The 26,314-nt window shown below is 32.3% G+C and overlaps 1 protein-coding gene across 2 annotated transcripts in view; it reads right to left on the bottom strand.

The window, feature by feature from the left end:
- The window catches only part of LOC139516682 (tyrosine-protein kinase Fyn-like), a 67,975-nt gene extending 41,884 nt beyond the window's left edge, over positions 1–26,091 (bottom strand). Inside the window, exon 1 of one of the 2 annotated variants that reach the window (XM_071306910.1) lies at positions 25,872–26,091. In XM_071306910.1, coding sequence (XP_071163011.1) covers positions 25,872–25,945 — 74 coding nt within the window. In that variant the 5' untranslated portion in view covers positions 25,946–26,091. Of the gene's footprint in view, positions 1–4,819; positions 5,061–25,871 lie in introns of those variants that run through there. The other variant, XM_071306912.1, reaches the window with a different exon arrangement.
- Positions 26,092–26,314: the final 223 nt, after the last annotated feature.

Below are 26,314 nucleotides of genomic sequence, written 5' to 3'. Positions count from 1 at the left end.
ACGTCAATGCATCCGGTCTTAATTTTTTCATAGTTTGTTGATTCCCTCACTTGTGTCATCGTTTTTACCCTTTTCTTTTTACATCATACAGAAAACATTGGTATTACATTTGCCTGTATTGCCTGAAAACAATGACCCCCACAACAACAACGAAAACACCAATCGCAAATATGAGTAAAAGTCAAAGTTGATTATCTGTATAAATGCAAACAGGCCTAATATGAAAATAGTTTGTAATAACATGCATCGCAATAAAAGATTGTCAACTATAATTATACACATCATGTAAATAAACCTCAAGTTTTCCCATCTTTCTGTACAAGATATAAATATACTACAAAAAGTTTATAGAAGATGCCATGTATCAATATATTATTAGTCACGAAAAAGAGGTACTCGAAGTGAAATGAATTTTATGGTTTCATTTTATTCTCCATGAGAAGAATTGTATTTGAGTGGATTATCGACCAGTCAATATCAAAACAAAGACAGATGCATACCATTTACCAATAATTGAATATTAGGATAATAATGAAATGTTACTTTTCAATAAAATGCATGGAAAATGGGAATAAGTAAACATTGGTTCTAATATCAGCCATACCTTGGACATGTACTCCTCGCAGACTGTACTGATACGGAAATTATTAATTTAGTCTTGAGTATATATGTTGATATTTTTGACTTTGCATTAGTAACTTATATCATGTAAATTACCATAACTTTTGACAACAACAGTAATGCATTGTACTTTCTACAGCACTCGTTTCAAAGAGTATAGACACTGATCGATGTCAAATCGATCAAACTTTTTGTAAGAATATTATTGAAAAATGTCATCCCAGTAGTGTCTATAAAGAATGCAGTTATGCATGTACAGCCTCGGTTAATAAAGATATCAAATGTAAAATTGTTTATCGCATTTCCATAACAATAGAACAAATGTTTGCCACTTACGACGGGGCGACATTGAGACGGCAAAGTATTGGAAATATGCTTCACTCAGATGGAATCATTATAGCTTAATATTGTTTTCTATGTTCATTCATTTACTAGTTTTTGTGATTATTTGTTTGATAGAGAGTAAGATATTCAATTGAAACGGGAAAAGTTGTTTGTATATATGATGCTGAATATTAATATAACAAAATAATAAATAAGTAAAATCAAATATTCTCTCTAAAAGTAAATGGTTTTATATGAAAGGCTGTTCTTATTTGAACAAAACTTGTATGTTGTGAAATTAACAGATAATATCAATACATGCTATATATACTTTGTTAATTCCTGGAAAATTTGTATGCAAAAATGTGGAATTCAGAAAGTGATAATAGGCTATCGGAGCGACAAACTCATTTACTGTTACAAAGAACACAAACGCTGATATGTATTTTTGTTAAAAATTAAACAAAAGTAGTAAAAGATCTCATCTCCACCGCTTATCACTTTTAGTAATTGAATCGACTGCTTGGTGATAACACAGACAATCAAAATCTATAATACCATTTAAGTATAAAAGGTTTTCATTGGGAAATATGAATTCTATTTAGAAGTGTATGGGGTAACAACAAACGTTAGTAAAACACATACAACCACTCTGGCAAAGTTCCGCTGAAATATGTATGAATACTTTGTTGGCTACCTAATTAGATTAAATACTTTATATCCGAACTCATGGGTTTCTAGTCGAAATAACAAAGCTATCTAATGTTATAACCCTGCGAAATAGTCTTTTCCTATAGCTTATTTGCTTAAATATTTTCATAAAAACTGTTGTTCCTATATTTATATGACACATCAATTTATACATTGTCTGTTTATCCACAGAACCTACTGGGACAGAAGCCTTGTCGATACATTACTAACATTACATTTGCGCATGCTGAATAAGTATAGTGACAATTAAAGGCGTAAAAAAAATGAACAAACAAATCCTTGTTATGTAATAAAATAACCCGATGACAGGCACCAGTTGAATTGAACTAGCACTGAACATGTTTTATATCAGATGAAAATCCAGACAGGTAATTCAGATGGGATTTAAAAACCTTTCCAATCACTGAAAATAAACATTTTAAGTATTATTTTGGAAGATAAGCTCTTAACCATTGAAGACAACAAGCAGTTATTATTTACATTAAATAATCTTGTATAGATGCAGATAAATGGTTTATCATATATTCTCTGCGAGTTATTGTTTTAATTAAATTCTTGTGTTTAGAAGCTGCCATACATTCTCTCTGCGTGTAACATAAGCGTAATAATGTATATCATATTGGTTATATGCTTTCCCAATGGGTTTCTCTGGATTTTTAAATCAATTCATTTCATGTAAATTTTCTCGTAATTAGATATATAATCGTGTTTTTCAAAAAATCTAGTATACCTGAAAACATGTATTGAAATTTACCTTGGAGAAAAGGCATTTGTTTATCTGTTACAAAATCGCTTTCAGATGCAAATCAATTTCCTAATTATTTCTCAGAAATTATTTGCAATAAATCTCTTGGGGATATTACGCAGAAAATTATCAAGATTACGTGAAATAATTACTTTCCTCTGAAAAGAATGTATTCAATAAAGTAAACCCCTCGATGAAAATAAAAACTTGTTTTTCTTCCACAAATCTAGAATCGTTACAGATGCTTTTAGAAAATGATCGAAGCAAGACAATTGTTGATACCCATCGTTTTGGTTATTTGTCAATGTTTCAATAATAGCTGTAAGCAGCTGTTCCGATAATTGCTTCACATCTTGAACCATTATTTAATTAATTACTCCTTCTCCCAATACACTACCATTCTCTCCATTCTCCTGAACTATAGCAAATTTAATATAAATAATTTGACAATGGCATTCGTACATTGTACGAAAAATAAACCCCGGGTCAAGGATTTCCGTTCACTTACCAAGAAATTCAAAGCTATAGGGACATTACACTGCAGCCTCTATGGGTAAAGACCGTGTGATACTTGCTTTTTTCTAGCTTCTAAAATAAAACGAATTATGCTTTTGTTTACCAAAATTATAAATGGTACAGTGTAAAACCCTAATGTCCCATCTCTTTTAACTTCACTATAGGAATAACCATACACGCACATACACGCGAGTGCAAGCCTCAGTACAGGGAAGACCGAGGTATATCTTTCGGTCTTAATTGAATATTACTGCGTAGTTGCAATACTGTAAAGATTTGTATGGATACCTTTTACAGTCGTATGCATTTTCAATATAAGAAGATGTTGTATGATTGCAAAATGACACAACTATCCATCATAGTACAAATGAAGTGAATGTAAGTCATTATAGTCTCAGGTAACCCTACGGCCTTCAACAATGATAAAAACCAATAGACATGACGGAAATATGAAAAAAGTCAATATGCTTAGTCTGTCATTACAGATTGATACTGTGCATGGATTTTTGGGGGGGGGGGGGGGGGGTATTGGCATCGAAATGATTGCTCTTGAAAAACGAAAATACTTTAATTTCAATAACAATACTCTTTTAAAATGAGGGTAAACCAATAAGTCTTTTCCTAAACTTACTTGGGACCGGGACCACATATAATAACCGAGATCTTCTTATCATGCAGAGAAGGAAAGGGAAGACTCCATCTGAGTCTACATGTTGTCTCAAAAGTAAATCAATAATTTAACATCAAATGTCTCTCTAAATCATTAAGGAAAAGTAGAAAATAATGTTTAATAAGTGGAGACTCTTCAATAGTGATAGCGATTTATCTATTCGCGAGGATTATTAGGACAAATTTGCCAAACTGAATATAATAAAGGATATTTGTTAATTACTCAGATTTTACGTAAGACTTGTAAAATATGCTTTTCTGTGACCTATAGTTGTTGTGTCATTTGGTCTCTTGTGGAGAGTTGTCTCATCGGCAATCATACTGCATCTTTTTTTTATATTTTGAAGTGCATTTCATTTATAGAATATGAAATGGAGACTATTATCTCATTTATCTAAAACTTCCACATTAATTAGCCAAATGTATATACGGATTCGTTATCCTGGACGCCAAACCAGTTCTTGGCATCAACGCCACAACCTGAGACAACGGTCAAGGTTCATTGAAAATAACAAGTACGTTTCAATGTTACAAAATGGATTTTATCATTTATCTTTTCTTCAATATGTACAAACAGTTGTTGTTTTTCAAGGTTTGGCAATAAGTGAAGATACCAGGATCAAAATAGAATATCTTCATCAGTTTCAAACTCAACGAATAATGAACTCTCACTTGTTTTTCATGCATTAAAAATTACTTAACGCTATTTTTTTTTCGTATTGGTAATCTTAAAAATATACATATTTCTTATTTGTGATCTTAATCAAGATGAACTTATATTTATTCAAAAACTGTAATCTTTATATTGTTGCAGTTCTGACCACTGGATGGACAGTAATTTCAGTTATTTAGAACAACGGACTAATGGAGTGTAAACGGGTATATGTGTTAAAATCCCTACAGCAAAACTAAGATACAGACAATTCAAAGTATTGCAAGAATTGAAATAAACATAATTTTGATTTTTATATTCCTAATTATCAAAAGTACACAATACCATAGATCGCGTCTATGTCTCAGTTTATTCTTTTTCCATATATAGATATAACTTTGCAAATTAACCCGTGAATAAGAGTGAGTGTCTAAGTGGAACTTTATAGTAAAAGAACAAACAAAAACCAATATTTATACACATATATGAATATTATATACAATAAATGTGCAACCCCGTTTTACAGCGTCAACTGTAAACTTTCCCTTGAATGCAGCTATTATCAAATTATAAATACTTACAGCGAAAATGTTCCTCCTTAAAATACCGAATACTTAAAGAATTCTTAATACATGTATTCCTGCGCACAAAAAGTGTTCGACTGATATTACAGATAATATAACGAAATTTCACTCATCTAATGCGTTGCAGTTTTCAAAGGTAGAATGCAAAACATCACAAAACTACAGCTGCAACTGTTTTCAAGTTATCTGTGAAATTTTCCAGTTCTAAAAAAATGTGAATTTCAAAGAGATGAACCGCGTTTAATTGGTGAAATCACTTTAAACAAGAAGAAAATTAAGTTATCAATTTTATCTTGCTCACATTTTATTCCGATGAATATATACTTCTAATCAAAGTATTTTTGATGTTCTATCAGCAATGGCAACATCATTTCTTGATAAACTGTTAGAACGCCTTGAAGAAATTCATCACTGTTTTTTTATGTCGCTTCTTCAATTATTACCATCCGTTCTATCTAATGAATAATATTGTACATGTTTCTAATTAATTTTGCTGATTTATAAGAAAAGGAAGATTTTCTCTCTCTTTTCCTTATCTTTATTATTCCCATGCTGAATAGAATTGACATATGTCAGAAATGTGTCTTAGCCAGTGTTCGTTAATCGAACTCGGAACATTTTTTTGTAAGTTAGGATGAGCGAATATCCATTTTATATATACGAGCGTATATAAAAGTGTTTCAATAAAGGTAATAGACATGCAAGGTGTTAATGGACTTTTTTGTCGTTGTGGTTTGATTCAGTTTTGCTCACATATACAACAACAAAAATCTGCGCCGTCATTTTTTCTTATTTTCAAAACTCTGAAACCACTGACCTTGGTGGGAAGAGAAACTGCAACGAAATAACTCTACGGTTTGTATTGAATTAGGGGGGAGGGGTTGTCAACCAACATGGCCGTTGTTATCATATAAGTTTATATGTACACGTAGAACAGATGTGTCGGCATACAACGGAATTTCGGTCTATAACCTTTAACAAATCATTTATGCCATAGCCTAATTAATATTGTACATTTGGATTTCTAACGACTATTCATGTATACATTTATAAGGCTTCTACAACGCCGGGCACTGAACTGTTCATGGGTTCTTTGGTTCCACTTCTATAAAGAAACGTTAATGATAAATTCATTATTCATTTTGTGGAAAGGAATGCTAATTGCAAAAGGAATAAAATTTAAACTTATATCAGCTAAAAGTCTGTCAATCAAAACGAAACGAAAACTCTATCTGTATAAGTATTCATAGTATACAATGAGTACACTAACACTTAGATCTACATACAGACAGTACAATAAAGTCTAAACTAGATGTAGAATTTTCATGAAATTTTGTACGTCCCAGGACCGCAATTCCGTCAAAAGTCTAGTAACCAGATCAAAAACCTAGCTCGAACAGTAGTTCAGCATCACGCCAAAGAACCAAATATCATATCAAATTCAAATTCAAATTCAAATTCAAAGTTTTATTGCCATATAAACTTTACAGTTTGTGACATAATGTAACAACAACAAAAACAAATAAAGACAATAACTAAGTAACTCAATATATATACACAAATTCAGGTAAATATTAAAGGGTCCCCTGTCCTCAGTTCCATTGACTTTTTTATAAAGGATCCTAGTTTATTCACTTGTGTTGGTGTTGATGGGTTAAGTATATATATAACTTTGTCATTGTCAGTGAGATTAGCAAATGAATTACTTTCTCTGTTAATGCAATCAAAATATGTTAATCTAATATTTGAATTATGAGAACAATTTATTAAGAAATGTTTCTCATCATCTAGTACTTTGCATTTTTTGCAAAGTCTCTCTTCGCGAGGAATTTTAAAATGCCTCCCTTTTTCAATTAATAATGAATGATCACTGATTCTAAGTTTTGTAATTAATTTTCTAAATTCAAAGTTTGGGTTAGAGAGGTAAGGTTTGATCAATAGATTTGGCTCAAGTGCTTTATAAAAATTTAATTTACTTTTATCATCAATAGATGTTAACTTATTTATCAACAGGTTGTTGTAGTATGAGTTTATTTGGGGTTTAATATAGCTTTTAATATTTTTTAATTGTTTTAAATTATCACAGGTTTTTAGTCTATCTATATCAATGTTAGATTCAGAAAGAATATCTTTTGCAAAAGTGAACCATGAATAGGTGCCACTAGAATCCAAAGTTTTAGTTAATTGAAAAGATTCATGTAATAAGGGATTCAAATTTGAGGTGAAAAGCCTTGCTAAATACATAATAGTTTGGGTTTTTATATGACATTCAATAGGCAGTCTTCCCAATTCGTTCCTTGTACCAAAATTTGAGGCACTTTTGTTAGTGCCAAGGGTAAACTTGCAATAACCAAGATGCAAGTTTTCTATTGGAGTCTTGTCAATAAAATTAAATGGGTCCACAATTTTTCCAGAAACCAAAGCCCTTTTTTTAGCTTTGAAATATGTTATATATGAGTCCAAATATGTTATTTCAGAATTATAAGTCAATATAGGTCTCACTAAGGTGTCAAATAAGTTATTTGACACTCTGATAGGAAGGCTGCCAAGAGAATTAGTATATGTTTTAATAGAGAACAAAACCTTTTTTGCCTTTTTTGTTAATTCAGCTGTACTATGACTGAGATTACCATTTGATTTAATCAGCAGACCTAAGTAAGGATATTCTGAAACATTCTCTATTTTTTTGTTTTTATATACAAGTATAGATGCTTCAGGCTTTTGCTTTGTTGTTGAAAAGACCATACTTTTTGTTTTATTTATGTTTAGAGAAAGCTGCCAGTTTTCACAAAACATGGAAACTTTATTTAGACTATTTTGGAGACCCTCATTAGATTCTGATAGTAAAAGCAGATCATCAGCAAACAGGAGGGAGCCTAGTTTACTATTTATAAGCTCCAAAGGACTTGAGTTGTCATCTTCCAAACCTTTAGTGATATCATTTATAAAAATGTTGAACAAAGTAGGACTTAATGAATCCCCTTGTTTCACACCTCTAGTAATGTCAAAATAGTCAGAAATGTAATCTTTATGTTTTAAAGAGGATTTGGTATTTAAATATTGTTGTTTTATTACTCTGTAAAAAGACTTTCCTACTCCCATTTTGCATAATTTATACAGAAGGGCTGTTCTCCATACAGAGTCAAATGCCTTTCTTAAGTCAATGAAGCATGCATATATTTTTTTGTTATTTTTTTGTATAATATTTATTAATTAAAGATTTTAATATAAAAATACTGTCAGCAGTTCTGTGCTTTTCTCTGAAGCCAAATTGACAGTTTTTCAGCTGTTTATCCACAACTGTGATTAGTCTATTATTAAGTACAGCATTGAATATTTTAGGAAGATTACTGATTAAAGATATACCTCTGTAATTATTGGGATCAGATTTGTCTCCCTTCTTATGAAGTGCGATTATATACGAGTCCTTCCATGATTTTGGGTATATACCCGTTTTTAGAATTAAATTAAATATTTTAACAATTGACTTAATTATTACTTGATTTGAGGTTTTAATTATTTCATTTATAATTCTATCAGGTCCAGCAGACTTTTGAAGTTTTAGTCCTCTGATTACCTTATTTACTTCTGAACAAGATATTGGAGCATCTGTTTCAGCTTTGAAGTCTATATTATTTTCTAATAGCTTTAATTGTGATTCAATGTCTATCATAAAAGCATTATTTATAGATGAAGGTTTACCTTGATCTTGAAAATGTTTTATTAAAATCAATATATACAGTCGTTGTCAACCGTTTGATTATAATGGAATGACGGGCACGGTTAGATTTGCTCGGCCACTTCGAGACAGTAACATAAAGTGGTAGGGAATGACGGGCACGGTTAGATTTGCTCGGCCACTTCGAGACAGTAACATAAAGTGGTAGGGGTATAACATTCATCGGATCTATCACTGTAAATAGTTGATTTATATGGTTATCTACATATAATCAGTATACTTTGTAGATAGCTCAAACGTTATGTTTCAGTTCACTGCATGGTGTTGTATGGTTGTTGGGTGGTCTTTAAATGCTGTCCAATATTTTTGGTAATTCTTGCTTTTTATCTTGTTATCTTAAAAGTTCAATGTTTCTATGAGAATGATAATTTTTCCATACATACATTCCTTGTAGTTATTGAGTTGGTATTAATGTATATGTTTCCATAAGAATATCATATTCTATATATTTTACATCATGAAACTTAAACAACATATACCTGTGGTATGAATGGTAACTCTAAAACAGTATTGTTTCCTGTATTTGATTACAGATTTTCAAAAAAAGAATAGTCGGGATAAAAAATTTGAGACAGGTATTATGCACCGGATACCAAATCAATAGCTTGTTCAATTCGGAAACCAAACTCACTAAAATCTGTTTTCAGTTCAACTACAATTATATATTATTTAAAATTATCTTCAAAATTACGTCATTCTGTTCATGTTTTTGCAGATAATCAAATAATCGCTTTCTTTACTCTCTTTTTTATCGAAGAAATTGCATTTGAAATTTATTATACTGATACTATTTATAATATGTAAATGTTTGCTGCATATTGATAAACGATATCTGCAAGGAACAAATATATACAATGAGGAGGAAAAAACCTCGTCTATAGATCAATTATTAGAAAACTTTAAATAAACATATATATATATATATCTATTTTCCCCCAAAGTTTCAAGTTACAAACATCAACTATACTATTGCCATGCCCCTAATATAGTTAAAATAAATGGATTTGAATTTATGTCTGTTCAGATTAAAGAAAGGCTTTTATCGTTGAAAGTATATCTTCAAATAACAATCATAATTTTGAAACGCTTAAAGCCAAATAGTTTGAAGCCAAGGACCAGTTAGAACTGACTTTGCTTTAAAAACAGGCTGGACTTTGATTTGAGGCTTCATAGGTCAATTTATACTCTCGTCCTCATTGTTTTAAACATTGACTATTAAACGTACAACATCCAATGATTCAACTCTAAAGTATACGAAACCCCTACATAATCATTAAATATACAGTAGTAAAACATGCATATCAGACATGTAAAAGCCTAATCGTTTAGCATCCTTGTACTGTAGTGCTCGTTGTCGCCTCACGAGAGAAACGAATGAAACTAATTCATTTTACTACAACTTTAAAGTAGAATAGGGACAAACAATAGCACATCTTACGTAACATCAGAGATTTCTCTTTCAGATTGATCTATTTATAAATATATTATTGCTATTTAATAAAAACAGCTTTGATATGACCGAAGTACTTCTATTGTGGTAGGCGACTAGCTCAATTGACGCAATTTCTCACAAGTGTTTTATTTTTTTCTTATCGGCTTTGAAGATTTCTGTATAAAAATAATACGATTTCTGTTAAATGGTTGGGTTTTTTTTTTTGGCATAACGGCTCATCCTAGGACAGAACTCGACTACAAATTCGTAGTTTACATATTGAGACGTGGTCCGTGGTACCATATCCTTTTTTCACGCCATCTATATGAGTTTCTGCCGAAACATGCCTTTCATGGTTAACATTTACAAATTGTGATGGAGAGTTGTCTCATTGACGCTCACACCACATTTTCTTAATTGTATCTATTAATCTCAGGTTAACTTGTTGCTATAGATTGAATAAAAAAAATATTATCTTGCTGGATAATTTTTCAAAATTTATTCTATTACGTCAATGATAAAGTACCGACTACATAACTTGTTTCTTGTCTCATTAAAGATTGCAATTATTTATACAGATAAGGTAATAGAACTGTTCTGCTTCGTGGTGTTTTTATCTTCCATCGAAAAAAGTGTGCAGTGCATTCACAGCATTTAAAAGTACATGCAACACTTTTGATACTCTCTTTTAATACTGGAGTCTTGTCCACAAAGGAAGTAAAATCTTTCAAATACCATTTCCAACTTGTCATGATATTGGAAAGTTAAAAGAACCAAGTTTATATAACTGTTATACAATGTACTGACTTTCTCTAAATAATAAGACAAAATACCCACCATTATAACATTAAGAAACTATAATGCTTAAGTTCGTTTAAATTTTTATTTTGCGTTCAGGCTTCGCAAACATGTTAGAAGTCCGCTATGACATTAACCATATCTTCTACCTTCATCCATATAATATTGTCTATGTAAATGCATAACTCTATTGTGATATGTTGCGTATATATTTCTAGTTTTCTTTTTATTTGATCTTGATCTTTGACCTCAATAATAAAAGATATAGAGCTAGAATAACCTTTTGACTGGCACAAACCTCTACACCAACCAATTGATTTATTATTGTCGAGTAGATGAACACTAGTTAGACAGTTTCGAATACCGTTTGAATTTTAGTAACCTTCATTTAGCTCTGTTAAACATTTACAGAAGAGGGTCGGGTTAAAGTTTTAGATGACATACATGTCAAAGGTAACAAGGTCGTATCATTTAACTCCCGGCTTGGATATTATTGGAAATTATTCAAATAGCGCACCATTCCTTCTCCCTAAGTTTATCCAATAAAATACTGTTAAGATTGGGATTAATCTTCATATATTGTTTTATAATTATCATAAGTCCTGCCTATTCAAAAATTTCAATACTCCAAACCTGTTTAAGTTGCAGCTTATATATAAATAGTTGTTTTACTCAGTGTTGGCAGGATATTAGTCCTATATTCAGAAAACGGTTCTTGTTTTGTATATCGAATGATGTTTTAACATTGATGTATACATGAGAGGCTCTTAAAATATCTTTATCATAGTAATATGTTAAGAGCACTGACATAGATATGAATTGAGTATGTTTTTCAAGCTGAGATTTTTTACACAAGTTTTCAAATATCTTGTTCCAGAGTAATTATGATACTTGTAAAAGACCTCGATGCTACTGCCTCGATACCCCTTGATTCTAAATCGAAACTACAGGTATAGTTTTATATTATGCACTAAACACGTGAGTGATAAAGAGATAAAATGGAACCTACCTTCTGCTATTGCTGTGCATATGTTCTGGAGGGAAAAATCATCTTAAGCTACACTCAAATAGTCTGATTTATTGCTGCGAAGTAACATGTGAATAGACAAAATACTTCGAAGACATTTGGGCAATATGTTTTCGCCTTATTGTCAGAAACAGTAGAAAAATTACAATATCTATTTATTTAACGACGTTACTCTGGTCTTCGCAATGATTACATGGTTAACATGGTTTTAATTAACTAGTATAGCTTTGTGATGGCTAAAAGCTAATGACTCTAATGGTTCCATCTTCAAACCACGCATTACTATGTTAAAATGTTGGAATTCTTATAGAATGCATGCTGAGACGAGCAACACATAAATATGTCGCAAAGATAACGAACGAAATAGACAAAACGTAAATTAGTTAGTTAGCCAATGTAAGGTTACGGGTTATATATAGAATAGGGACGGATGTTTGGAGATCTGCAACCCCTGCATTGTCTCAACAAAATTAGATTATAGTTATTGAAGAACGTCGAAAAGAAAGCCGAAGAAAAATAAAAGTTGAAACTCAAATCGTCTTAATTCTAAATAATATAGTAATATACAATGAGGCTAAGGCTTCATCGGGATTCAACATTTTATTACATAGCAGCACAAGCGTGTAGAAAAGACTACCAATACTATAATCGCGAAATTTTTATGTTGTACGTCGTTTTTATAATTACTATTGCAATCATAAAGAAATATTCAAATTCCATTTGAACTTCACAACATTGTGATTACTATACTATATATAAAAATATTAATTTTCGCGAACCATTTAGGTCACGGAAATTCCAAAATATGGCATCAGTAAGGAGAGTTGTGCAAATAATGTGAATACACAGAACCCCCATCCAAATTATCTTTAGCTAAAAGTATTCATCATTTTCTATTTTATATGTACTAACAACATTCCATTTTTCTATAATTTCGATTAAAATATTCCAAAATCTGAGTTAAAAAAAGTCAAATGCCCAAAATAAACATTGTCTGATTGGTTGAAGTACTGTGGCGTCAATGATAAGCATAGCAAGCCTCGATGTAAAGCACACGCTTCACATGAATAAGGAGAGTTTTACAAATAATGTGAATACACAGATCCTCCATCCTATTTATATTTTGCTGAAAATGTTGCAATGTTCATCATTTCTGTTTTGATTCTGCTAACAACATTCCATTTTTTCTTTAATTCCGATTTATATATGTGGAACCCGCAATAAAAATAGATGGCCTCAATGATTTAAACGCAACGCAAAAAATTCCGTTGACCCTGAATTCAACGGATCGATAATAGCATCATCACCATCAACAAAATGTTTACCGTTATCTTTGTGAAATTTCAGTTATATAGTTCTTTAATTAGAGAAATTTTGGTAAGTATTACTTATTAATGTTAAGGTTCTACTGATGTGCTCCTCTAGACCTTTTTAACGGTCCGTTTTATCCCATTTATCTCAATATTATCTCCGATGACAGTAATGTCAACCCGACCTATTCGTGTCAAAAGTGAAAATCGCATCGATTTATTGAACTAATTTCTTCTTAAACTGTGCATGCATTATTTCTGTATTATATGATAACCAATCACATTCACGTTGCATGTTTGCATGAAAATGGTCATGTATTAGTGAATTGTAAGGGCGATGCAACTTGAGGTCAGTGCCCGATCACGTGACATTATTATTTGTAAACAAATTTAAAACATGCTCCCCGCGTAACACGTGTCTGAATTATCCTTTCAAAGTGTTATGAATCTTTCAATCACTATTTTATGAAATATTTCTAGGTTTGCATATCAGTAGTCAAAGTGAATTAAACGTAGTTCTTAGTTGTGTTTTTTTTATATAGAATTAGAAGGTAAATCTACATAAGGGGGTCTCATTGGGGGGGGGGGGGGGGGGGGGGGGGGGGGTGTTCTGATCCCAGATCCCACTTACTGTTTTGTCAGATTCCCATATCCCGCTTACACTATGTACATGAGCAATTTTCATTTTTTTGTCATTTCCGGGGTCCTGCAGAACCCCATTTCCCGTTTTCACGACAGACCTCATTTCCCGTTTTCATGACACAATAATTTGAACCTGCATACTAATTTAAATAGCATTTGCTCCCCTTGAACACTATTTGGCCCCTTCCGTGTCATTTCCCTTTAAATTTGCTGAAAAGTCATACTTTAAGTCCATTTACAGTAACGGCTAATATTTGATTTTACCATCTTAATTTCAATTTTCATATTGAACACATTTGACCATTCAATATGAGTTCCCATGTATTTTTGTCATATATGAAGGAGGTTTTAGGTCATGTTTTCCTAAACACCTTATTGCTATTTGTCTGTCTGGATTGTTAAAACCACAAAATCAAATATTGATGAATATGCAAGTTTTCAACAATCCCGGAACATTAACAAAGATGTGTGTGAGAGGGTGAAAATTACCCTTCTGATGTACTGATATTTTTAGCACCCCAAGTGAGAATCTAACTCAGGACTTTCAGCACTGTAGCCATCGGTCTTAACCACAAGATCACAAACTCACATTTGATGAACTAATTTCTTCTATATTAACTGTACGTGCATAAATTCTGTATTATTTGATAACCAATCACATTCACGTTGCATGTTTGCATGATAATGGGTTCTGTATGAGTGAACTGTAGTGTATTGCAAAATTAATGCAAATTGTGACGTCAGTGCGCCTTCACGTGACATAATTATTTGTAACCAAACCGGCTTCTCATGTAATGTAACGGTTTATTTCGTCCTCTGTGATATTTTATCCTGAGGATAATTTGTCCCGGTAATTTTTTTCCAGGCATGGTATTTCATTTCACAGGTTGATTTTTCCCAGAGGAGTGAAAATCTATCAGATTTCTGTGTTATGCGGATAGTATGTACAGGTATATATTTGCCGTATTATATTTCACTGAACCGTATGAAAAAGAGTCCCATTAACTACTATGTAAGTTACTCTCAATCAATATATACCTGACTATAATTATAAAATGTTTACAAAGGTAAGCAACTGTCTAGGGCCAGGTAAGGGAGGGGAAAAATTAGTATTAGTACTATTTCGCAGAACGATAAACAGATGCATAGACAGACCAAGGGGGTGGGGGAAATTTAGCTTATGACATATATGTAAGAAATCATTGAAGCTTGATGGGAGTGGGCAACCCTCTGGTCCATCAGAGCCCCCACACCTTTTTGAAAAGTTCTGGATCTGCCAACGAGATTTGCAGGTTTTCTTAGTAAAGATACCTTAAAATATCACAAACTGTGTGCTTTCCAGACCATAGTTTACATTTTTTTTCATATTTTGCCGTGTCAAAATGACCTAAATTTAAAGGACAGTATATAGACCCAAAAATGGTATATCACATTCTACACATCAAGATTTTAGCAGGAAAGACTGCCATTGGAGTTTTTAACCATTGTGACTTTTTAATTTGATCTACTCCACTAATTAAAGTCGTTGAAGTAGAATATTTAATGTAGGTTTGTCCACATTTTGGTATATATTAATACATGTTTAGAAATAATGTTGAGCCTGTTCCTAGATGCCTGTTATAGACTTCAATATTTATTGTTTATTGAAAATAAATGGAATCAATTCTTTCAGAAAAGTTTAATTCTATGGAAATGTATCCCCCCTTTTATAAGTTGAAAAGGCTACATAGAGGTCAATATACAGTCTCCAACAGAAAACCAAAAAAGGAAAAATAAAGTGAATTTTGGAGAATTATTAAATGTACATGCATTTGAAATATTTAAGATATATTGTTTCAATTTTTTTAGTTCTAGGTTCCACATAACTACCATTTTAGAAAACGATTTCAATGCTAAGTCTATTAGAGGGATATTTGATTTTCATTGGTTGTAAATATGGAATCTTATTCAGTGGCAAAGGAAATAGACACTGACAAGTCTTAGATAACATTTTATATAGTTTTGAATTTTTCTTCGTCAGTTGACTAAAATTAGATGGAGGTGTGTTCTAATTTCCAACAGAGGAGCAATCAACCTATATCAATATGTGCATGAAGCAAATTGATAGTTGCTAGATACTGAATGATTATATCCACAATAAAGGTTTAACCTGTGCATATATACTTAAAACAAGATAAAAAAAGTCATGTCTTTTTCAGGACTTCTGAATCCAATCATGTAGTATGGAATGTTATTGAGATATGGTTTGGGTGGATGGATGGTCATGAAGGACCTGTAGTACAAAGTATATCACTGGATTTAGCTCTTTGTCTAAGTGTATTATTAAAGTACTTTGCTTTGAGCTCAGTTCATTGTTATGCAATTCATTCTTTGTGAAATTAAGATTTGACAGACAACTCTAATGGACAAGGATTTGTCAAAGTAGTATCATCTCTATGTACAATGTAAGTATTCAGGTGAGGAGATAAAAGCATTCTATTTTGATTTGAACCATACATTTTATAAAAAAAAGTGGGAACAAATTTACCGGACAATGCTACTCCCACTACTAGCAATATGATGCTAGGTTGTTTTAATACATCTGTATTGCCTGCTGATGACTCGGCCCTGAGTGTAAACGGTCCTTCAATTTGGAGGGAAAAAAATTATAAGGCCTATCCAGTCTAAGGGAGCTACCATTTGATTTTTATGGGGGGAGCTAGGATGAAATTTGAAAAAAAAGGCAGGACAGGATTTTGAGTAAAAAAAAAAGGCAGGATGAGTAACTTGGCCAAAAAAAAAAAGGCAGGATGACAATTGTTGTAAAAAAGTCAGGATAAGCTAAGAAAAAAAGAGGCAGGACCGAATAGACTGAAAAATAAAAAGGCAGGACAGAGATTACAACTAAAAAAAAAGGCAGGACAAAATTTTTCATCCTAGCCCCCCCCCCCCCCCCCCCATAAAAATCAAATGGTAGCTCCCTAATCGATTTCTAAAACTATACTTCATTGCACATGTTCAACATTTTTATACAACCACAAAAAATTTGGGGTCGTAAATTGGTATCCTGTCCGAAAGATGGTTTCTGGATAATAACTTTATTATAAGTCAACAGAAATCAACAAAATTATAACACAACGTTTATAACCACAAAAGGAAGCTTGGGATTGATTTTGGGGGTTATGGTCCCTAAGGTTTAGGAATAAGGGGTACAAAGGTGCCCAAAACAAGCTTTAATCTAATGTCGGTTTAAAAAGTTGTGTATAAGTATTTCAATTGTTCTGAAATTGTACCACAATGTTTAATACCATAAGTAGAAGGTTCGGATATATTGTGTGGGTTATGGGACAAACAGTCTAATAATTACGGACCAAAAACAAACATTTTTGTAAATTCAAGACCCTAAATTGGAGTTTGTCCAGAATGGTTCTTGAATTACCTAATACCAATGCTTTATGAAATTTTCTTTGAAAATTGGAGTTATCTTTCTTTGTTCAGTCAACTTAAATCAATTATACAATATACAATGCAATATTCACTTTATTACCAACTGATAAATTAAAGCAGTCATTAATAACCATTCAGTGATTGCAAGCACTTTCTAGGGTATGCCCTTTTACAAATGGAAAAATTATACATTTTTTTAGTTTCTGATCTCTTAACTGAAGTTTGTCTCCTCTAAATGTTTCTCATTTCAGAAATTAAAAAGAAAATTTCTTTAGATATTTTTGTTTGAAAGGATTAATATTCAGCAGCATAGTGAATTGCTCCTAACACAAAAGCAAAACAAATATTTAAGTTCATTAGACCACATTCATTCTGTGTCAGAAACCTAAGCTGTGTCATCTATTTAATCACAATTCAAACTCAGAGCTGTTTCCAGCTTGAATGTTGTGTCAATACTAGCCCTAACTGTTCAGGCTTCGACCTCTGCAGTCGTATAAAGCTGGGCTCTGCGGAGCATCTGGTCCATTCATTTGTTTATTTTTCAATTTGTGTGAATTAACATAGTTACAGTAAATGCTAATTACTGCACTTTCATACCACAACAAATATTGTATTGGTACATGTATCACTCAAATGTGTATCCATATAACAAAAAAAATGAAAAGGAATAATTTTGCATTACCTTTTGAATACTATGACTTTTTAGATATGTAGACATATTAAGACTCATTAGTAGATGTTGATAATATTGGCTTAAAATGCTTGAAATTCTATCAGATTACTTTTGGAGCAGTTATGAGTTTTGAAATTAGAAAGATCATATCATATGCAACAAGTGTAGTAAGTTTCAAGTTGATTGGAATTCAGCTTCATCAAAAACTACTTTGACCAAAAACTTTAACCTGAAACTCCCACTTCCATTTTCTATGTTCAATGGACCGTGAAATTGGGGTCAAAAGTCTAATTTGGCTTTAAAATTAGAAAGATCATATCATAATGAACATGTGTACTAAGTTTCGAGTTGATTGGACTTCAGCTTCATCAAAAACTACCTTGACCAAAAACTTTAACCTAAAGCGGGACAAACGAACGAACGGATCACAGACCAGAAAACATAATGCCTGTCTACTATTGTAGGTGGGGGCATAAAAAATTTAATAAATAACACTCATAATGCTCAGATTGGTTGTCATCGTGCAACATAGTTAATAACACCATATAGAAAAAACATAGAACTCATTTTGTCATAAGACACTGTCAAACATCCATACATACTATCCACACTCATCTGTGTCCACACTTGTAATATACGTAAAAAATATTCAGGGTAAATTTGCCATATCCAAGGCCGTAGCTACCATTGAGGCAAGTGAGGCAATTGCCTCACTAAAATTTCGACACTGATTATTTTTTTTTATACATATATATAAATATAATAGTCATTTGTTGTTCTGTCTCAACCTTAATTTCTATAACTTGTCATCATTAGTTTTAAACTATTCTTCCTGGATATAACTAAGCATCTCAACGGGTGATGTTTCTCGATTACATCAACCTATAGTAACGATAATCATGATGGATCTTGAGTTAAAAACAGGCTGTTGCAGAAAAAGGAAAACTGACACTGAAGGTAAAGAAGGAACAATTCTAGTAAACTATTTTTTTTAACAGAGTCTGAGTATAGCATATAACTTCATTAGAACAATAAAAAAAACGATAAGTAGACTGACAAATACAGTACTGGTCTTCGGAAGGTGGCAGTCATGTCTGCGTATTCATTTCGCCGTTTCACCAACTTTTGACAAATCAAGTACTGGGCATCGCAAGGGGGCAGTCCTGTCTGCGTATTCATTTCACGAACTTTAAACTTTCTGTTTACAGATAAATTAAATATAAATGATATGAAACATGAATGCATGGATTTGTTTTTATCCATGTTTTTTTAACTTTAAAAATTGAAAGAATATCCCATATTCCAATTTGATATTATTGAGGAATGGTAGAACCTTTAACACAGGATTTTGTCTTTACTTATTCGGGACTACGGAATTTCGTTTCTTTATATTCGGGGTTTCGGAATCGGACACCCCCAAACCCTAACCCCTAAATTTATAGATTCTGGAACTAAAATACCACCAACTATTTCCAGAAATAATTTGAAATTACAGAACTACATGTACAAACGTCAAAAAATCCATACCAATTATCCTGTACCCATATATACTTACTCTATAGATAGAATCATATACATGTATTTTATCTCATTCTATCCCTAGTTTGTCTACTCTTTGTCAGCATAAAAGCGAGTTTAATATTTTGTAACTGCGACTGTATGATGGTGCTTACAGGAAAGCTTATTTCCCTTCTTTTGCAAACAAAACTATTACTACCGATGCTGCTACCAGATTACTGATGGAGAAGGAATTGGAAGAAGACATTGATCATTGTGTTGATGATGATGTGCTACCTTTAGAAACACAGACTGCCCTGAAACAACTGAAAACTTGGAAAAGAGCATGCATGAGTGGCGCGAGATTGTGTGGTCTTGCCATGCTCCATGTTCATCGCGATAAGGATATCAGCAGAACAAATTATGATTCTGAAACGATTTGACTGAACCGGCCATAGAAAACTTTGGAAAACTCTACAGAATCGATGTTTGTTCTATGTTCTGGCAGCAGACTCAAATCAGTGATATTTGGATGATTATCTTACATATAAATTCAAATAAAGTTGTTAAAAATTTGGTGTTAGTAAAAGCAAGGATTTGTATAGTAAACTATACAAATCCTTGGTAAAAGTCTAAAAAAATGAAAAATTTATATAAAAAGTGTCTAAATTCAAAACATTATCAAACTCTCTAAAAATGCCTAGAATGCAGGATTTTGCACCATTCATTACATACCCTCCAAAAAAAAATTTCGCCTCGCTTCGCTCGGCTCAATTATTTTGCCTCACTAAAATAACATGCCTAGCTACGGCCTTGATATCTCTTTATTTGCATAATGCATTTAATTGAGGACATGACGAAAACCAAGTATATGACCGACATTAAACAACCACAACTACTGAAATACGGGCTCTTGCTTTGGTTTAGGCACATATAAAATGTTGAACTAGTTTGATGGCGCCAAACCCTTCTGTAACCTGATACAGAGGTGTAACAGTACACCATGTGCATCGTTGTAACTGTACAAAAAAAAATATCGGGGCGACTCAGATTTAGGCGCAATATTTATAAGCAACCGTATCTAGACCTCTAAATGTCTTTTATGTGTTTGTGTCGTTAGGTTGCTGTTCCCATCTACCTTTACACATGAAATTTGTCTTTTATTCAAATGATTTAGTATTTATTTGATTTCGTCATGAAAATGTATGAAATATCTGCCACTGGAATTTTTAAAACGAAAAATTAGTCAATTCTGTATTTTGTTTAAAAACACCATTTCCAATAAGGAAATTCTAAAACCCTATGTCTAAAATGTTTGGGGACAAGGCGTATCGTTGTCTCAATTTACACTCTTTAGCACAGTGTATTGTATAATTAGACATTTAGATATTCAGTGTTAATTTGACATTTCATATAGATACCGGATGCACATGTTCTTCTATAGCGTTAGTATTATGCAATAATTAATTAACAGTGCATAGTAGATAATTTGAAACAACACCTGGTAAAGATACGTTTGTTATCTTCTTATCTTAATGTATTTTATTTACTAAGTACATTATTTCGCTTCGAATATATTAAGTTACTGACGGTCTGGCGAATGAAATATAGAAAACTGACCAATTAAAGTGAATAAATGTAATTTTGAATGAAGAATGATGAATTTGACCTAATAACTTAATACAAAGCAAACAATATTGTGTTCGCCCTTTGCTCAATCATGTTAATGATCCTATGCAATTTCGTGCTTAGTTTCTGTAGGAAATGGCGAAGTCGGTTACTCATTTTTAGTATAGCGATAGCGGAATTTTATTTTCGAATAAAAAATATCATTGCGAATCATCTCCGTTATTTGAACATTACTCATAGATATAATACGGATCACACGTAATATTAATGACTGTTCTGTGCTATAGTCAATTCCCACTCAGGAATATGACACTTGTTAATGGTATTGGTAAGCTAGTGGTTTCCTAATATTTGGACTTATACCGAAGACTATTTTTTTTGATTTTTTTTTGTGTTTTTCTTTTTCTTTGATCACATATATCATAAAATACAATAAAAGAGGGGCAAAAGATACCATGAAACATGAAACATGAAAACTTAATTAAACGCCTATTTCTACATATACAATATGTATTCAATGGCGTTGTACATAAATGACATATAAAATACAAAAATACTAAACAAAAATACAATATGTATGTACAATACCAAAAAATTGAAAATTTATACTGTGATACACAAGAAAAAAGTCAGAAAAGTTCAAAATAATTTTGGAAATACAATGTTTTCAACCGACATTTAAAAATATCCAAAGATTCAGAGTTTCTTACATTTGTACCTAGTTCATTCCACAATTTTGGCCCAATAGTACTAAAGCTTCTATCTGAAAAAGTTTTCTTTTTGTTATATGGGACTGCATAACAACCAATAGATGACTCTGACGACCTTAATGAACGTTTCGACACTTGAGGATTTAACAAATTGATCAAATAAGATGGTGCATTACCTACATGACAGTTGTACATGTATGTTAAGATTTTAAATGTAATTCTGGCTTTGATCGGAAGCCAGTGTAAGTCAAACAATGCTTGCTTGGCACTGTCATACTTAGAACGGTTTAACACAAGTTTGGCACACATATTCTGTATACGTTGCAATTTATATAAATCAGTTTGTGAAACTCCAAAAAGTATAACATTGCAATAATCTAAATGTGAAATAACCAAAGATAAGACCAAAGTTTCAGTTGCTTCTTTCGATAGATAGGATCTTATGCACTTTATTTTGTAGTAGTTCATCATTGCTGTCTTACATTTTTTAGTAATATGGTCTTTGAAGTTTAGAGTCTCATCCAGAAAAGCTCCTAAGTACCGTATACATGTTTTTGATTTTATAACATCTCCACAAATGATTATTTCTTTTGTCTGACATTTAGAGAGTTGTTGTCGACTGCCAAAGAGAATAAACTCTGTTTTTGCATTGTTCATTTTTAGTTTGTTACTGTTCATCCAGGTGTTTATAAGAACAGCGCAGTCCTGTAAGTCACGAATTGCATCCATCTCATTCGTTAATGTTGGCACGAAACGTTTATTAGCAGTATGGTCGTCGGCAAATCCGTACACAGTAATAGATGGTGGAATAATGTCGAATAGGGTTCCGGCGTAGACTAAATAAAGCCAGGGACCTAAGCAACTTCCCTGTGGTACGCTACACTCAAGTTGTCGCTCTGATGATGTTGTAGAGCTGACATTTACACGACAGCTTCGAGGTCTCAAATAGGAATCGATCCATTTAAGTGCGGTTCCATTTACACCGTACTGATATTCGAGTACATTTATCAAAATACTATGATCTACAGTATCGAATGCTGCACTTAAATCAACGGCGATCATAGCGGTGACTTCTTGATGCTCCATCCCATCGAGTATGTCATTAACGAGTCGTAGAAGGGCCGATTCGCACGAATGGAATTGACGATACGCAGATTGGTTTGTAGGAAGGAGATCATGATCTTTCACGTGTTCATTCAGTCTATATAGCGCACATTTTTCAATTAATTTAGACAGGAAAGACAAGTTGCTTACTGGTCTATAATTTGAGTAAATTAGTTCAAGACCAGCCTTTTTCAGCAGAGGCCTGACTACCGCTTGCTTCCATCTTAATGGGAAGACGCCTTGACTAAGAGACAAGTTAACTAACTTTGTGATAACAGGCAACAATTCACTAAGGAACGATTTAAGTACTTTCGTAGGCAAAATGTCAAGTTCGCATGATTTACATTGCAATTTATTTATGATGGTCTTAACTTCGTCTTCTGATAGATTTTTAAAAGATGTAAATAACAGAGGAATATTCAAACTCATAAATCGAAACCAACTGACAAAACGCAATGACACACCATTTCACAAAACAATACACAGAAAACTACAGACTGAACAAATTTAATTCCACTACAACAATGAGTGATCTTTTAATCCCACAAAAAAACAACGAGTAATCTCAGGTAATCCGGATGAATAAGCAGATCCTTCTCCACATGTGACACACGTTGTGTTGCTCGTGTAAGTACAGACTCGGTGATAAGTCTGCTTCGATAGGTCACATTTGAGGAAAAGAGGACGGAATTTTGAATATTTCAATTGGAACAATTGCATATCCTTCATAATCTGTGAAACCGATATTCCATAACGGTCAACCATATGTGATGGCGTTCGTAAACTTTTCGCAGGGCTGATTTCAACTTCGTCAAAATGAAATGAAATTTACATCAGTTTAAAAGATTCAGAAAATAGAAACTTGTTTGATAGGGAAAGTGAGCCAGCAGTCGAAGCTGTTGACTTTTGAAACAGTACTGGGTGGTTACTTTTAAAATAAATTATCTCAAACTATAATTTCAATATACCAACTTTGTCCCATGTGGTGGTTTTCTCTCATAAAAAGATACCTGCTTATTTATTTCGATTTCATTTTTTAGACTTGCACTTGGTTATATATGAATAACACTCGTGTTGTTTCAGATGAAAAGTTTGGATAATACTTTGATTTTAAACGAACAGCTCGATATATTTCATCACGTTTTTGCTGTCTGAAAATTTGTTTCTGACTCACAGATAGTAAATAAGTTTTATTTCCTACTCAACAAACCCTTTTCTATACAATCTTATCAAATAAAAACATTTTACTTCCCGATTAGAATCAATAAAGCTTCCTTTAGTCTGATTTAGTGTGAAATAAGCCATAAAGCACTAAATGAAGGAATATCTGTTAAACACTTAAAGACCTTATTACTCATTTCTATACCTTATCAAGTTCTAGTAAAACAAGAGACTATACTTTAAACGGTCGAAGCTAAGGAAATGGATCATATTTTCTGCACATTTTATTTTATAAGTTTTTAGGGCCTATTTTCCCTATATTTAATGAATTGTTGCTAATTCTCGTACAATCGTGTACATTGGTATCAATTTATATTAGTTCGTAATAAAACAAGGGACTACTTAAAACTAATAAAACTAAGAGCATGGATCCTATTTTCTGCAATTTTTAAGTTAAATTTTTGAGCCCATTTTCCGCTATTCCTTACATACAATCTGATAAATTGGTATCAATTTGTATATTCCGATTCTCTTCTCCAAAGAGTAAAGTGTCTGTAAATGTAATTTCCTTTGCGACTGATTGTGCTGGTATAGGAGCAAACTGTATTATATTAGGGAAAATATGAGTCAGAAAATAATAAAAGGATGTAAATAACTCTAACGTCTGTGCCATATAGCCTTTAAATTATTATTTTTATACCTTTTCCAATTCACTGTAAAGCAGTATTATATCAACAGGTCTGTTGTCACTACGTTCTCTTGTGATCGGGTCGACGCATTGTTATTCGTCTGTAGTTTAACAACCTTTCATCTTTATATAAGTCGAAATATTGGCTCGCCCTAGGCCTTTTCTGTCTTTTATACTTTTTTATTTTTATGTTTTGGTTTTCTACCTTTAATAACTGTATTTTTGAACCTTTAATCGTTGATTTATTTTTGTATTTCTTATTCTTGTTATCTTTTGACAATATTTATTTTGTTTTCTGTGGACACGCGCTGCCTTATTTTATCTTTTTAATTGAAGAATCGAACTCTCCCAAACAACCACAACTTCACTTATTTTCTTACTAATTGAACAGATGGTCATATCATGGAATTATTTAATATGCCAATGTTATACTTCCATCGTCATATTCAGTAAAGAAGTTTAAATCACTACACCAGTCCAAAAATGTATATGAACAAGAATGTTTTCCCAGTACACGGATGCCCCATCCACACTATCATTTTCTATGTTCAGTTGACCGTGAAAATGGGGGGAAATCTCTAATTTGGCATTTAAATTAGAAAGATCATATCATAGGGAACATGCATACTAAGTTTCAAGTTGATTGGACCTCATCAAAAAGTACCTCGACCAAAAACTTTAACCAAAACTTTAACCTGAAGCGAGACGAACGGACGAACGGACGGACGGAAGAACAGACGCACAGGCCAGAAAACATAATGGCCATAAATGGGGCATTAAAATCAGTGGACAGTTCTACAAGACCATTTGGAAGCACCATATGAGATAATTTTAAACTATTTCGTTCGATTTCGATTTTTAAATTAAATGATGTTAAAGCCAGTAGCCTTCTTCGTGCATAAGAAACTTAAGAAGATACTTTTTACTGACAGGAGTTTTTTTTATGATTATATTACTACACTGGAAAAAAAACTGTAACGACACCATCGGCTATTTACGTTAAAAAGAATTTTGTACTACTTTTTTTTTTTTTTTTTTTTTAAATCTACAATAAAACTTTCAATTTCGCTTAATTATAGGATTCACGTGCTTTTATCTTCTATTCCAAATGATACGAATAATCAGAACTATTAAATAACTAGTAAAAAGTGCCATAAAAAAATAAAATAACAAGCAAAAAACACCAAACTGCAATAAGTGTTATAAAACATACCTTTTGACTTTGTCTTCTCTTATCTCCCTAAAAGACGGACATGTAACAGACGTAACTAACTCTGACTTAATCATGATTCACAACAATAAGGAATTTTCAACAAAAATCCTGCTTCTCATGCAACAAAAATAAAATAAAACCTCGTCATAACTCAGAGAAGTTGTAAATATTGGTAAGTGGTCGTTTGTCCGATGCTATATCCAGAACCCTGTATTCTATTGATAAATTAATTGATTGCAAACACATTTGTAGCGCTGCTGTTCGCATCATTGGATTTCGCTTAAGAGCTATTATTTCTTTTGTAAAGTCCCGGGAGCCGTTATTTCTAATAATTAATCTCGATATTTATAATTATTAATACCATATTATTAGTACTAAAGTGAATTGATGCATGTCTTACATGGAGAAGATGTAAAAACGACAAAGGTTTTATAAGTGGTATA

This window comes from Mytilus edulis, chromosome 3 (genome assembly GCF_963676685.1).
Source record: "Mytilus edulis chromosome 3, xbMytEdul2.2, whole genome shotgun sequence".
In the NCBI taxonomy this organism is placed as follows: domain Eukaryota; kingdom Metazoa; phylum Mollusca; class Bivalvia; order Mytilida; family Mytilidae; genus Mytilus; species Mytilus edulis.
Note: the sequence above shows the minus strand (reverse complement) of the source record. Positions and strands in the feature narration are given on the sequence as shown.